Source organism: Saccostrea cucullata, unplaced genomic scaffold (assembly GCF_032062105.1).
Source record: "Saccostrea cucullata isolate Sc308-1 unplaced genomic scaffold, CSIRO_AGI_Scuc_v1 ctg626, whole genome shotgun sequence".
Classification (NCBI taxonomy): Eukaryota; Metazoa; Mollusca; class Bivalvia; order Ostreida; family Ostreidae; genus Saccostrea; species Saccostrea cuccullata.
Window position 1 is genome coordinate 209,385 of NW_026931150.1, and position 16,558 is coordinate 225,942.

General features: G+C 32.0%; 2 protein-coding genes across 2 annotated transcripts; both read left to right on the forward strand.

Annotated features, from left to right (window-relative positions):
• The first annotated feature begins 3,552 nt into the window (after positions 1-3,552).
• On the forward strand, positions 3,553-5,958 carry LOC134231594 (uncharacterized). Its single transcript, XM_062713575.1, has 5 exons — positions 3,553-3,646; positions 4,324-4,356; positions 5,000-5,100; positions 5,523-5,594; positions 5,763-5,958. The coding sequence occupies exons 1-5, from the start codon at positions 3,628-3,630 to the stop codon at positions 5,916-5,918; spliced, it is 381 nt and encodes a 126-aa protein (XP_062569559.1). The 5' UTR covers positions 3,553-3,627; the 3' UTR covers positions 5,919-5,958.
• Positions 5,959-6,041: 83 nt separating this feature from the next.
• LOC134231595 (uncharacterized) lies at positions 6,042-11,018 on the forward strand. Its single transcript, XM_062713576.1, has 6 exons — positions 6,042-6,161; positions 7,017-7,102; positions 8,790-8,917; positions 10,258-10,322; positions 10,411-10,438; positions 10,628-11,018. The coding sequence occupies exons 1-6, from the start codon at positions 6,072-6,074 to the stop codon at positions 10,819-10,821; spliced, it is 591 nt and encodes a 196-aa protein (XP_062569560.1). The 5' UTR covers positions 6,042-6,071; the 3' UTR covers positions 10,822-11,018.
• The last annotated feature ends 5,540 nt before the right edge of the window (positions 11,019-16,558 follow it).

The window sequence follows — 16,558 nt, forward strand, 5'->3', positions numbered from 1 at the left end:
CGCCTTGGCGCAAGGGCATACCTTACTTTATTTTACAGAAGCAAGGTATAAAGAAAAGCAGAATATTCCAAAGATTTAAGATATTGCTGCACAAATGTCGACACTGCAATTGTTTAGTTACTATTCGTACAGTTTTAAGTTGAAACAGGGTAAAAATGTACAGTCCAATGTAAGTTTAGTAAAATTTTTATCGATTGAAGAAGAAGATAGGATTTGTGCAGCAATTTTATTAATTTTAAGAATATTCTCTTCAATATTTTACTTTATTTATTTTAAATTAAATATGATATGCCCTTGCGCCGACGTTGTTTTGTTAATGTGTTTTATATCCTTGAATGGGAGAGAACTATGACGTCATAATATGACGTCATAATGTGCACTTGCAATAATATACGGAAGGTACTAAGAATGTATAAGAAAATCAATTTGAACTTTCTCTGTATATAAAATATACAATTTATGCATTTTTATTAGCTCATTTACATAATAAAAACCATATTAGCCTTAACTCACTTGCGTATTTCTGTTGCTCATATGTAAAATTGTATTACATGTATAAAAAAAAATTTTTAAGTGATAAAAGTACAAATATCCTTATAATGCTTTGCCTAATGTCAGTCTATTTGAACAAAAGAGAAAGTTTTTTTTTTATTCTGTGTATATTTATGTACTTATTTTTTGGAATTTGATTACATGTACAATCATATACAATCAAATGATGCTTAATTACAATAAAATATATCTTCAAATCTTTTTTATGAACCATTTAGATTTGTGCATCCCCAATTTTTCTTGGTTTTTAGCATTGTAAATGCACTTTATTTAATATGCATAGGGATTTTAAGAAATCTTCCATTAAGACTTATTGTTGACTATCTTGTTCAGACAATATCACATTGTTTATATGAACTGTTATTTATATACCAGTGAACATAGTTTCTCTTATCCTTATTGATTTTACATTGACTTCGGAGTATGATTTTTTATACAAATAAATAGGTCTATTTTGTTTGATTACTTTTTTTATTTTATTGAATTTGTTCATCATATATCTTTTTTTAATTTATTGAATTTGTTCATCACATGCTTTTACATTTAAAAGCTACAAGTTATTGAATTTTGTAATCAATTATATTACCGGTAATTGCCAAACATTAAAATTTTATGCAATTTTCTCTCAATATTTGTTGTAGATGATAAATTTTCAGTTGTGACACTGAGTATGTAATATACAGAGTACCTTGTAATGAGTGTGTCTTCAGATATCAGACAACACCGGAACAATGATACAAATCTTACATATGCTTTCATGTTAGCTTCTATATTTGATCATATAAAACTGTCAGATTGAAATATCAAGAATTTAATTTGAAAATTACATGCAAAAATTGATTCATTTTCTCCAAATTCATGTAGTTTATTAAGGATTTAAGGTATACGACCCATATTAGGACCAAAGTTTCTAACCTTAAATATCAATTGTTTGTAAAATATCCTAATATTATTTAAAAGCATTTTAGAGTAGAAAGGGATTTACCAAGAGAAATTTTCAAAAATTTTATTGCCTAAGCCGAAATTAATTATTGAAGATTGCATTGAAGTCTATGGAAGGAAGTAAGTTTTTTATGATAAAAAATAAATACTTCAAATATCAAAAAAATGTTGTGGTGGAAAGATGTGTTTGATCATTGGGAACAGAAAAACAATTAGAAAGAAATTTTTTTAAAAATTAATTTTATTGAATAAAATTAAAGGGGAATAACTCGTCAAGGGCAGGAAAAGGTCATAAATTAGGACATGTCCCACTCTTACATTCTGATACTAAAAGATGAAAAATAGTTCTAACTGCACTGATTAATCAGCCCATACATATCTATTATGCATTCAGTTCCATTGAGTCTGGGGCTAATATGGATCGATACCTTAAGATACATAAAAGGTGATTTCTATTCTTTTGACTCATGTCATTTAAAAAAAAAATAAATTGACCCTGGTATGAAATTCTTTTAAAACAATTTACCATTTACCCTTTATGTTTGTAATGTAAAGTATGATAATGGAGTGACTGGTTCTTTATCCTGTGAAGAAACACCACCAAGAACTAAATCTTAAATCATAAACTTGACTTAGGACCATGAAATTAATAATCGGTATTTTTTTTGTTGAACTTCAATACTATTTCTGATGTGTTGTATTGATGTATTTTAAAATTATTTCTGAAACTGGAAGGAGATAATGGAAGAAATGTGGTAAAGTTTCACAAGTAAGACCTTGTTCCTAGATTCTGAAACTCTTTACACTCCTCATTTTTAGCTCAAGTGATCAAAGACCAGGGGCCCGTTTTACAAAAGAACTTAAGACTAAGACCAAAATTTAATTTCGCTCATAGCTTTCTATTTTACATAGATTTGGAAATAGTTTTTATCTTCTGAAAAAAATTTTGTAAGATATATTTATTCCCATAAATTCAAAGAAAATCATTAATTTAACAAAATTTTTCAATCCACTCAAGGTTTGGGTCTTAGTCGTAAGTTCTTATGTAAAACGGGTCCCAGAGCTTGTGTATTATAAATTAGAAAGGTGTTTATTGTTCATGCGTATTTCTGTTTCAACTAAAATGCCAATGCCTTTTACACTTTAGGTATGGATTTGTAACATCTGTTTTATAAAGTACAATAAGATGCATTGTTCTGTGTACCGTTTTCCATTTTGACAAGTAATGTTGCCAAATGGTAACCAAAAAATTGAAATTGAAGATTTTTCAAATGCTACCCCTACACTGTAGGAGTCCGAAATATCCGACGTTTCCCAAGCTTTTTCACTTTCCCAAACTTTTCAGGGCACGTAAAATTTCAAAATCGTGAAAATACCAGGAAAACGTCAGATATTTCGGACTAACACGGTAGCAGATTTATGAAGACTTAAGCTTCTGTTACATATCCTTCTTGCAGATTTTAAGTTCCAAATTATAAAAGGAAGATCTCTTATAAAGAAGGTGAAAAAAATCTGTTGCACACACTGTAAAAAAATAACTAGTTAATGTCACGAAGAAAACTAGTAGATTCACTGTCCATACAATCACTACTTTAATAGTAGTTTTACCAGATATTGGTATATTTACTAGATAAGATTAGTAAATTTAGAATTGATGAGTAACTTTCACTAGGTATCTAAGTATCTATACGACCCCCGCTCCACAACTCACTGAAAGTTTACTAATCACGACCAACGCTTTACGAAACACACTAGTGTGCATTGACCTTGAAACACCGGTCTCCCCCTGACATATGGTTAATGTTAAATAAAATTCAGGTATTAAATGGGTCAAAATATTATTATAATTTATAAAGTACCCATAGTAAAAAAAATATCAGGTACATGTGTATACTGGAAATTTTTTCTTGAAGATGATAAATGATTCCTGGAAGGGATGGGTCTCTTTTAATAGATTTTTGTTTACTGGAATGGACTTGAATAAAGAAAAAGTACTTGTGATTTGGCTGTATATTTGGTTAAGAAGAGCTTACAGGCTCTTAAGGTCACTTACAGGTGTATCTCAGTGCATATTCATGTTTATTAAAAGCACCGATTCTTGGCATGGGACCTTGGTCCTGATAAGAAACAGAGATGGCACAATGGCCTCGGCGTAAGTACACATTCCTGTATTATTATATCCATTAAAATAAACCTGTATTTCTGTATCATAACTCCATTTTTAAAAGAAAAAAAGTAGTCCTATTCAAAAACTATGCTACAATTTGAAATATTGTCCACGGGGTCTGTAGCACACTTAGATCTATACAGTGTATTTGATTTTACGTAACCACTATATACACAAAAAGAAATTTTTGTATATTTAATTAGTTATTACGTAAAAACAAATATAGTATGTTATTGGTCTCTGCGATACTGTCAGCAACAAAGCAAATTCAAAGAGTTATGCTCCCCCATTTCCGGTATCTTAAAGGTTTGAAATGCAATTTCTTAGGGCATATTTTTGTAAAGTCGTTTGTGTGTCATGTCTTGTCTGTCCACCATACAAAAGTTATGACAAAGATTAAAACTTCATCAGTCTTCAAGATCAAGGTCATGAGGTCAAATATCAAAAGAAATTCCAAAAGGTATGCAGGATTGGAAAAAAGAAAAATTTCAAAGCCTTGTCTCTTCCATTCTCGCAATGCTAGATGTCCTGAGTCAACACGTTGTCCCTGGCATTGCAAGGAATGGTCACAGGTAATGTACATAAAAGAAATTAAAGTTTTTGGAGGTATCCTGAGTTAGATGTTTTTAAAGTTTCTTAAAATGTTTTTGTTTTCCTTTCAGACTTTATGCTTGTGACGTTGATAGTGATTTCAGGTATTTAAAAAATGTTTTTAATATACCCCCGCTTGAAAATTGGGAGGGTATACTAGTATAATGATCGGGATATCCGTCGGTCTGTTACGCATTTGGGTACCCATCATTTATCTATAACTTCTCTTTCACCACTGAATGAAATTTAATGACATTTTCACAGAATCTTTGTAACATAATGTCATTGTGCACCCACTCTTTTACTTTTTGATCCAACACATATTTTGGGGTTCCCAGAGCAAAACATGGACACTGCCATTCTTTCTATAGTATTGAAGGGTACCCATCTCATATCCGCAACTCCTCCTATACCGCGGAATAAAATTTAATGATACTTTCAGTTTTTTTTATTACATAATGCTATTGCACATTCCTATTTTTCTCTTTGATCTGAACTTATTTCGGCTTCCCAGAGCAAAACATGGATTTGCCATTATAACCATATGGGAGGTGGGGGGTTGTCATTTAGTGAGGTCATAACCCACAGTACCTCTAGTTATTTACTATTATCTTACATAATTTATTACAATAACATATTCAAAAAAAGATGTTCCCATTAGATGGATTGGATCATTATTTTAAATTTAAAGAAAGACTGTATTATTTTTTATGTTATTTTATTTTATGTGTTTTATCTTTTCTTCAGAAATCCAGACCGCTAAAGCGGGATTGGAGTGTATGAGTTGTACAAACTCGGCTTCAGTGCGGGACTGTCAACAGACCACGATCAAATGTGGTGATGATGAGGTAAAACCAACAGGTATTTTATTGCCGACAATTAAAATTTGTGTGATCAAAATATTTGAAGGTAATTTGCTAAAATTTGACAATTTTTTTAAGAACTCATAGACATCATTTTTAAACTTTTTTTTCTTCGCTTCCAAAACCACCTTCATTTTCCTGTGACAAATATAACACCTTTCAGTCCAAACAGTCTCACCATGGATTAATTCGCAATATCTTTTTTCTATATTAAAATATTTTTGTTTATATCAAAAGGAAAAATACAACATTATATCTGAAATGTAAAATTATAGTATGGTCTTATTTTTTCATTATTCATTCAAGAAAAGAAAAAGTTAAAGAGCAGAAATCTAATCTTGCGTTCTGGTGTTTGTTCCTTTAAGTATATGCTTTAATGGATTGTATCTCGTTGTTTCTATTTACAGGAATGTTACTTGGAGAAAAGAACTACTTCACATTTATCTCTGTCTTACTCCGCTGGTTGTCGGAAAAAAGCGGTAATCAAATAGTTATCATTATCAAATGATATATGATACAAGTTTTAATAATTGACAAATATTTTCCCCTAAAACGAAATACAAATACAATAGATTGATCAAAATAATGATACATGTATACTGGCGTTATTAACAATGATTAATATGTATATTTTCCCTACTTTTCAGATTTGTAACATTATGGCATCACTCGGTTCTCTAAGAACTGGAAGATCACACCACCTGGGCGCAGTCTTAGGTAAACGAGATCTCTTAAACTGCGCATACTGTTGTAGCACAGAAATGGACAAAAATGGACCATGCAATGTACACTTATGTTCATGAATTTATATTATATTTTGAATAAAGACACATCATGAATGAATTTCTCTCTTTTCTTTTTTGGTCACGATGTTTTTTCACATTGTGACGTCATCTACATTGTGACGTCATAGAGAAATATTTGTTGTCAAGCTCAAAGACAAAACAGAGTAAGAAATGGCAGAGAAAACCAGAAACAGCAATGCAATTACGGAAGCTGCCGTAGAATCCTTGGTGGATGGTGTCTTGAAAACTTCAGTTCAAACGGTATAGTTAACATTCATAGACATTGTATTCCATATGAAACAAAGTAAAAGAGCAAAGTAAATTAGATGTGTATCTGAGTCCTTGGGGTGAAACGAAAAAAAACATTTGCATCAACATTTGATTTTCATTCTTTTTTAAATACTTAGAAGTATATTTTTGCCAAGAACCTTAGGTCAGAATCAGAATCAGAAAATTTTATTTTGAGTCGGATTATTATAACAGAAACATGCATTCGCACGCTTAAAAGTGGCCCTTAGGGTCAAGATCTAGTAAATGAGCTAAGATTGTCATTTTGGTGCTATAACCTTCATAAAATTTTAAGTACATATAATAACCTCCCCCAGGTTTACAGTGAAAACTTTGATACTTTGTGAAGATGCATTATGACGTCATAATTGAAGTATTCTTGTTTTTAAAATTTGAAAAAAAAATGTCAAAAGAAACTCCAATACTTTAAATCAAGTTAATATCGCTTTAAAAATGAGAGAGAGAGACCAAGAATATTTTTAGAGAGACTGCAGGCAATAATGATACAATTCCCTTTTCTGAGATAAAGAAAAAAATTATTCCGACTTCCTAAATTTTCCATTTTTCAATTCAAAATGTTTTGGGGTCTTTTTGTTATGCTTCGATACATATTATTTTTTCAAGCTTTATCTGTAAAAAATCTATTCTTTTTTCAAATTTTCAAAAAGTCGTTTCTCAAATTTGTAGGTACCTTTTATTTATTAGATCTTGACCTCTCATCTTACTAGGAGCGTTAAATAACAATATCAATCAATCACTCTCTTCCAAGATATACATATTTACTGTAAAACAATAGCTTGGTCAAAACATTTTATATGTGCATTGTAGACACATGAAGATGAAATACCACTCCATCGTACAAAGAAGAATGTTAACGTTAGCATTCCCTCGGAACACCTCTTTCGTGAGCTGACGTCACACTGAAAATTTAAGTTAGTCACCATGACCTAAAAAAATAATCAGATTGATTGTCCTCCAGATGAGGGTGCAGTTAGTCAATTGGACGATGTGTTGAGCTCAGTTTCACCAGGAGAGAAAGATACTAACTGATAGTTTGTTGAAAGTCACCATGAGTACACTATAACGATTTTACAACTGTAATTTCATAATTGAACATTTAATGATTATCATTTCAAATCAAAATGACTGTCAATTAGTTATATTTCTAGGCAAGATATTAAATTGATGACATGCGCGTCAAATCATTTTGATTATCACGCATCAATGCCCTTCAGATACAAAATATACAATTATACAACTAAAATTTGAACTATTTATTATAAAATTTCATAAATATGGGCACCAAATAAACACAAATAATAAACTGATCATTTTCATAAGATTTGGATAAAGACATTGTAAAAATTTAAAACAGACAGACACCTACATATACAGCATACATAGATATTTATATATTTTCAAGCAAATTAGTTTTACTGTTTGTAAATGATTGAAACTACAAAGAAATAACTTCAGGAAACGTGTCTCTCATGATTGACACACCCTTTCAGTTGTTGCTTTGTTTTCCAACCTCAAGGAATATATTTATACTTTATCATTACAAACTGCAATGAAGAATAGTCTTTATAATTTTGCTGTATTTAAGTTGCTTGATGGCAAAAGTAAAGTAATGAAAAAAATATATGAAAGGAAATCAAGATATAAATTTAGAGTAGCTATTTATGCAGTATTAATAAGAAAAAAGCAATTGTTTAAACAATTAAAATGACTAAAAAATTACGTTTACCTTAGCAAACATGGCACAAGTGAATGAAATCATTCATCTGATGTGTGCAGAAATGGGTTAACACAAACCATTGTGATTTTATTTTAAATGCCTTTAACATATACATGTATTATTGAATAATACGCTAATATTTGGTAAAGCAGGCCAGTTGATGGAGAGTCTAGTACATGTTACATAAGGGCACATTGTATTTTCTTTTATAAAATAAAATGTTAAAAAATAACAAGTTCATAAATCACCATTATACTGAAAATATAAGTTGTACGTAATTCATTTGGATGATGATATTTTTCTGTGTATAATGTGGTTTTCATTTTATACGGTAACAATGCATTGTATTTTGATTTGTTTGTCCATTCAGTGGTAGTTGAGAGTCCATGCCATACTGTGAGTTGTAAAAGAATAATACCTATGTAATAATCGTTGAATTTTAGACCAAGTTCATTTTGAGCTTTTTGCATTAATTGAATATGAAATTTTTCTTGAACACAATCAACCCACATCCTAACCTACATGTATCATAATAATGTAAAATACAACAATTATTGAGGAAAAATATGATACTTTGTTTATTTCAACATTATTTCTCTGTAGAACATTTTTTGAATAAGTTTTTTATAGAATTATTTGTCTAAAACAAGAAAACAACAATTTTTACCATCACTTCGTGTTTTCCTGGGAGGAAAATGGTATGATGATATTTTTCTTCCCGCCAATAAATATAAACAAAATGACCAGTCACAAGTCAAAGTTCTGGTAATGTTGAGGAAACAGATAGTCAAATTATGTATTGACTAACTGAATGGAAGAAAATGACTTCAAATCTGGTCAACGTGACAAATTTATGTTTTCAGTGCACTAGTTCCAGTACATTTGGATAGTGAAGATGAAGATTCCTCGTCTTTGAATGACCAGGTTGTCAGATCTTTTCCAGTTTCACCAGGAGAGAAAGATACATGTAGTTTGTTGTCAGACCCAAAAGGTACAACTAATTTCATATTGAACATTTAATTTAAAAAACAAAACGAAGAAATTACAAGTTAAATTGATGCAAAGCATCAAATCGGACGCAAAAATATTATACATACTTTTCCGTGTATGTTTTAAGGGCTTAATTAAACACAGATGTGAAGCTAATATTTTCTCAAATTGTCTGTATAATATTATGACTTATGTGTTGCATTAGCAATTCTATTTCACATGGAAATTGAATTATAAAAAGGGTTGTTTTATTTGGAAATTATTGAAACTACGAATTTCAGGTCGTGTTTGCATGATTGACACACCCTTTGGCTTGCACTTTCACAACATATACTTTATCCTTAAAACTCAAGAAAAGTAGAAATTTTGTTGTATATCTATGAAAAAGTATCATACATTTATTGACTGTTTCAATGGTATGATGATATTTGTCGGACCCAAGAACCAAACTGTCTGCCTGAGGCCGTTAGACCGAAGGCAATTCTCTGACAAAACGCATGTCACTTTCTAAATGTTTTGATGTTTACCATTTAATTTTAATTTATTTTATTTTTTTTTTTACATGCATGCATGCATTTATACGGTATTCCGTGATGTAACATCAGATCTGTCACTGTTTAACACCAACGAATGAAAATGAGATTAAGCTCCGCCCATTCTATGACGTAAGCGGTCCAACATCTCACTCAGCGGTCCAACATTGATTTTTTTAAGCCCGCTCAGCAAAACATTCAAAATGTTAGACTTTTTTCGTATAGAATTGTATAGGAACACATTTTTAAAGGTATAACAAAAAAAAATTATAATCCAGAAAAATTCAGAGTAGAAATGTTAGAAAGCAATTGCAAAACCAATTCATCAGTATTGTTAGCCCGCTCATTAACTGATGTGTGCAGGGTTTAACAACTTGAACATCCGCGGGCCGCGCGGTGAAATCTCGCAAGTTTTGCGCTTTTTGGTTTGATAGGTTCTAATGTTTCAGTGGCATATTGGTGACTTTTTCTGATGATGTCATGATTTATAAAGTTTTTTTTATCCATCAAAGGTTTCAGTATAGTATGATGATATATTTCTGACGATGTCATTTTCTACAATTCTTTGATGTTTCAATGGTATGATGACATTTTTCTGACGATGTCATTGTTAACAGTTCTTTGATGTTTCAATGATATGATGACATTTTTCTGACGATGTCATTTTCTACAGTTCTTTGATGTTTCAGTGGTATGATGATATTTTTCTGACGATGTCATTTTCTACAGTTCTTTTATGTTTAAGTGGGATGATAATATTTTTTAAATTGTCATTTTCTGTAGTTTTTATGCTTTTTCTCATCTTTAGATATGGTCAATCGGAAGAAAACAACTAAGCTGAATCGACTAATGAGGAATGTATTTTCAAAAAAGGTAAATCAATTCTCCCTGCTTACCGAATCGCAAAAAATCTGGCTTAAATCTCTGACAATTCACTACTTAATTTTTATCTTTTTTAAAGAAAAGCGTGGGTACGGAGAAAAAATTTGGTAAGCAAGTTTATTTTGACAAACAAACCAAATGCACATCCATTTCACAGAATTGTGCATAAATCGACAGTATTAAAATTTATTTTTTTTAAAACTTAATTGTAATGTTAATAAGAACTTTTTAAAAATCTATTTCTATATCTTGATGGACATTTGCAAAATTCTGTAACTTTTAAAACTCACAAACAGGCTGGGGTATTAACGAAAAAGAACTGACAGTTAAAGCATTCCCCTCTCAAGAGCTACTAGTGTTTGATGACTTTACAAGCAAAGATGATAACTCCGTGGATAAGGCGCCGCTATTTCACAGCAAAGATCACCAGAAAAAGTCCCGAGCAAAGCGATCCACTCGTCTTCTCCTATCCTGCTTCAGAAAACCGTGAATTTTGTGTTCGATTAAGAAAAGATTTATAAATCAAATATACAAGAGTTCAAAAACAAGCAAGCATTATTACTGTTAAACGAGAATTTTGTTCACGAGAAACTCAAGAAATAAACAATCTTGGATTGCAATGAAGCATAGAAAATGTCTTAACTATTAATTTTTATAAAGTCTAGTCAAGTTTTAATTATTGCATATCAAAGATAAACATTTGCCTTTGCTGTTTTAACTGTCAGAAGCCCTATGCAAGTCTATATTGTGCAAATGATGCATGTTTTGACCACTCGATCAACGTTTTGTCGAATAGTTTCGAAGTATTTGAGAATACCAGACGTACATGATAGCTGGAAAAATGAACAGTACTAAGCTTAACAATTGCTGTCTTCCGTGAGATATTTGTTTTAAGTAAATACATCTTACAAATACCGAAATAGACGTGACCTACACCCACTCTGAAGCGGTAAAAATCTACTCCCCCATACGCTGAAAACGCCTCCCCCATACTTTTTAGCGACTCCCACGCGTTACCCGTTGTAACATACGGTGAATAAAGGGTGATAAACGCATTACAGTTGTTTTCTTGGTTAGAATCCAGTGGCTCAGACAGAATGTGGCATCTCAATTTACGCATTATGTTACCAAGCTTATTGAGTAAACCTAAAAATTGCCTTTTTACAGCATACGACCTTCTATAGGTATATATTCAGGTGCTAGGATTAAATTGCAGATCCATCATCGTTTTGAGAAACTTTAAGAACTTTAAATAAGTACGTATAATATATATATTAAAACCATACAGTTTTCTTCAAAAGCCTGGATATGTATGATTTTTATTTCTAAAATGTACATGTGTTTGTCCATATATAACATAGGCGTCGGAACCGGGACTTAGCCCCCCCCCCCCCCCCCCCCCCCCCCAACTTAATTTTTTTTTCCAAAGATAAACATAATAGGCATTGAAGATTGGGGCATAGGTTTAGCCCCCGTTTCAACAAGCATGTTGCAGTGTAGTCAAGGTGGTAGTGTTTTGGAACAAGAGGCCCACGGGCCTTATAGGTCACCTGAGTATCATGTAACAACTTTCCAGCGATTGTATTTGGTTCGTGTTTTAATCCAAAAGCCATGAAATTCACAAATTTTGAAAGAGGCACCATTGTTTATCAAAGGGCAGATTTCAAAGCATTAATTTATTTTTAGTCAAAGTACCCCCTGGTACCCCTGACCCAGCGGCCCTGAAATTATCTATTTTGAAAGAGGCTCCTTTCTTCATTATAAGGCCAGCATTTTTTTATGTTTAGGTTTAGTTATGAACATGAGAATAAAAAAGTCCCGAAGGAGAAGGAAATAAAAAAAAAATTTGATAAATCAATTATTAACATTTGTACATTCTTTTTTATGCTATCCTAATAGGCTCCTTACCACTGGACACATAATGCTTACAAATAGGAAAGTAGAACATTTAATTGCTTATTTCATCATCATCCAGTTTGGGCAAGTTATATAAATTTTGTGATGTTGATCAAAATATATTTCAAATAATCAATTCTTTAAAAGTCTTTCAATATATCTTCATTTTTTTAATATGTGTTAGGTGAATGTGTAGACATTGTTCTAAAATTTACTTGATGCCTAAAATTATAATTCCTATCATAAAACAGACAGAGAGTATTGGGGAGTAGGGTGAATATTTTTTCAATTAAGTGTAAAATAATTTTTCTGGCTGATACAAATGAAACTACATGCCTGTATATATTTGTATATTCTTGCCTTTTAATAGTTGAATTATTTTATATTTCTTCAGGTTATTGTTTATTTCTTCCTCAAATGGACTTAACTTCTCCCATAGTTTTATTCATTACATCTGATGCATAAGCAACCCTTTTCTGAAGAATGATGTTTAGACTGTAAGCTATGACAGAGACCTAAACAATGTCGCTGGCAATATGCAATAGCTACCACAGGCAGTTTAAAACCTGGGGGAGGAAAATAATTTACAGACAGATACTTTTGAAACGAATACATAATTATCTCACCAGCATGTCATTGTGCAACAAAGTCGTCAGCATTTTATTTGTCCTTTGAACGGGTGAAACGTTTTGAATGGCACTCTTATCGATGAATTTTACACAAAACCAAGCTATCTTCTCAGATCTAGCTTTATTTACCCGCCGTTTCATCGTAAAACCGGAAGTGCGAGTTCGTAAATTTGAAATCTCGATCCCGACTCAAATTTGACATCGGAGAGAAAAATTTTCTTATTAATATTTTTTTCATAAAAATCAAAAACCTTGAGCGGAGGGTTTGTAAAACTGAAAATAAATTAAATCCTGGCCTTAAATATGTAATTAGATCATTAGTATATTAACCAGGAGCAAAGGATAAGATGTTCAAAGAATTCATGCATTTCACTATATAATCACTAGAGCCCCACCCTAAAACAAGAACCCCTGACCCTGGGGCCATAAAAATCACAATTTTGGTAGAGGCACTCTTGCTCATCAAAACTATGTACTTAATTAGTTTATTTAATGCCCAGGAGCAGAGAAGAAGATTTTCAAAGAGTTCATGTATTTTCACTATATAATCTATAGAACCCCGCCCTAACACCAGAAATCCTGACCCTGGGGCCATAAAATTCACAATTTTAGTATAAGGACTCTTGCTCATCATAACTATTCACTTAGTTAGTTTATTTAATACCCAGGAGCAGAGAAGAAGATTTTCAAAGAATTCATGTATTTTCACTATATAATCAATAGAGTCCCGCCCTAACACCAGAACCCCTGACCCTGGGGCCATAAAATTCACAATTTTGGTAGAGGCACTCTTGCTCATCATAACTATGTACTTAGTTGGTTTATTTAATACATAGGAGCAGAGAAGAAGATTTTAAAAGAAATAATACGTTTTCACTACCTACTTATTTAGCCCCGCCCTAGCACTAAAACCCCTGACCCCAGGGCCATGAATTTCACAATTTTGGTAGAGGACTCATTGCTGATTACAATCATGCAAACAGTTTGACTGCTTGATGTCCAGGAGTAAAGAAGAAGATTTTTAAAGATTGCATTAATTTTAGTGGTTTTGGCCCCACCCCTCAGGCCCCAGGGGGGCAGGGACCATGAAATTCACAAATTTTGTTCCCCTTCACCCACAGATGCTGTATACAAAATTTGGTTGAATTTGTTATAGCGGTTTCAGAGAAGAAGCTGAAAATGTTCAAATGTTAACACACGACGAACGACGGACAAACACGGATGGCAATAGGTCACCTAAGTGACTCAGGTGACCTAAAAAAAAAAAGATGACACTGATAAAAAAAAAATTACCCCCATCCCCCCTCCACGATATAGGATTTTCAGGATTTGACAATAGTCATTTTCCTTTTTTGGTATCAATTTTTTATCAGGTTTGAAATCAATTTTCTCTTTGAATTAACTCCCCTCCCCACTTCCAATTTGCTTCCGACGCCAATGTCTACATCATGCAATATGATTAACTTTATAGATGAGGTCTGTTGAATAGCTTTGTGTAAAAACACATTTTCATTTGTTAAACATTTTCAATTACACAATGCCTGATTTTCGGAACCTGAAGATCAGACTACCGTTTATCGATAAAATTGATTTGCAAACGAATCAAACGTTAATTTTTCTGCTACTTAGTAACTACGGTGTCAGATGAGGGATACAGGACTGCAATGGGCGCAGAGAAGGTATAGAGACAATAAGTACTTACATCGTAAGAGTATGTAAACAAAGGAAAAACTTATTCATATTTGCCAATAAAAGTCAAGTGTAACGTTAATATGAATTTAAAAAATAACAATATTACAGGATATGTGGTTTTAAAAGCGTGAAAACCAACTGAATTAAATCCAGTTATTTAAAAAACTAGAAACCTTTACATTTATCAATATTTCCCAAATGTCCTGTTCCTGGCTGGACACATTTGTGAATAATTTTTTTAGTCCGTTGCTTCAAGCAAAATGCAAAGGGTAACTAGAACGGCTGAAAGAATCCTGACTTGAAATATGATATCCATTTTAGAAAAAAGAGAAAATTTATTTTTGTGGCAATCAGTTTGACGTCTAACTGCAGATCACATTAAATATAGATACAGTTATGTTGAAGTACAATAAGTTCAACTAATTGGTCTATACAAGTCTCACCTTTCATGCTACCTGAATATCCGCTAATATGAAATACACCTGTAGATTATTTATCAGTTAATTGGATCTCTCAGGTAATTTTATAAGTCGAAAGGGAATGTCATTGAAAAGTTGTTCAAGACTGTGTGATAGTGTTAATGGAAGGTCAGCATTAATCGTTATGTAACTGTACAGTGTACTCAAGATATACAGGAAAAAAAATCACACCGCCTTTCGTAACAAGTCATTGATATGTATTTTTTAAAATCCTATCATAATGATACCTCAAGAAGCCTTTGGGTTTTTTTCATGAGTGAAATTTTATACAACAAATCCCTGTGCCGCAAGGAAATTCCCTATAGATTTTGAGGTCAAAAGTTAAGGTTATAAATTAAAAAAAATCTCTGTTTTAAGACTTCCGCAATGATCAAGGTCGGTAAAATTGATTTGCAAACGAAACAAACAATAAGTTTTCTGGATGGCGCTGCTAGTTAGTAACTACGGTGTCAGATGAAAATATAGGATGCAATTTGCGCAGAGAAGGTATAGAGTCAATAAGTACTTACATGGTAAGAGTATGTAAAAAAGGAAAAATTTGACATATTTGCCAATAAAAGTCAAGTGTAACGTTAATATGAATTTAAAAAATAACAATATTACAGGATATGTGGTTTTAAAAACTTTGTGAAAACCAACTGAATTAAATCCAGTTATTTAAAAAACTAGAAACCTTTACATTTATTTTTTAAATGTCCTGTTCCTGGCTGGACACATTTGTGAATAATTTTTTAGTCCGTTGCTTCAAGCAAAATGCAAAGGGTAACTAGAACGGCTGAAAGAATCCTGACTTGAAATATGATATCCATTTTAGAAAAAAGAGAAAATTTATTTTTGTGGCAATCAGTTTGACGTCTAACTGCAGATCACATTAAATATAGATAGAGTTATGTTGAAGTACAATAAGTTCATTTACTTTGTCTGTACACGAGACGTGCTACCTGAAAATCCGCTAAAATGAAATATAGATTATTTATCAGTTAATTGGATCTCTCAGGTAATTTTACAAGTCAAATAGGAATGTCATTGAAAAATATAATACGGATTATTTAAGACTGTGTGATAGTGTTAATGGAAGGTCAGCATTAATCGTTATGTAACTGTACAGTGTACTCTAGATATACAGGATCTTTAATAAATCACACCGCCTTTCGTAACAAGTCATTGATATTTTTTAAAATCCCATCAGAATGATACCTCAAGAAGCCTTTGGGGGTTTTTTTTCAGTGAAATTTTATACAACAAATCCCTGTGCCGCAAGGAAATTCCCTATAGATTTTGAGGTCAAAATTTAAGGTTATAAATTAAAAAAAAAATCTCTGTTTTAAGACTTCCACAATGATCAAGGTCGTAATTGCATATACCCTGTGAGTGAGGGAGGGTGTGTGTGTGTAAAGCTTTCATTTCTGGGCAAAATCTGGAGTCGGATTTTTTTTTTTTTTTTTTTTTGCAGTTTAATTTTATACCATAGCTGTTCATGGCCATGTCCAACTTAAAGTGCCATCCTCCCCCTTTGACCCCTCTCCCCTAG

Excerpts from the sequence above, each read along its gene's own strand:
- LOC134231594 (XM_062713575.1), top strand. Across the intron at positions 4,357-4,999 it reads GACGTTGATAGTGATTTCAG|AAATCCAGACCGCTAAAGCG; the intron begins GTATTTAAAAAA and ends TCTTTTCTTCAG. Across the intron at positions 5,595-5,762 it reads CTGGTTGTCGGAAAAAAGCG|ATTTGTAACATTATGGCATC; the intron begins GTAATCAAATAG and ends CCTACTTTTCAG.
- LOC134231595 (XM_062713576.1), top strand. The coding sequence starts at position 6,072 with ATGGCAGAGAAAACCAGAAACAGCAATGCAATTACGGAAGCTGCCGTA. Across the intron at positions 7,103-8,789 it reads CACCTCTTTCGTGAGCTGAC|TGCACTAGTTCCAGTACATT; the intron begins GTCACACTGAAA and ends TTATGTTTTCAG. Across the intron at positions 10,439-10,627 it reads GGGTACGGAGAAAAAATTTG|GCTGGGGTATTAACGAAAAA; the intron begins GTAAGCAAGTTT and ends ACTCACAAACAG.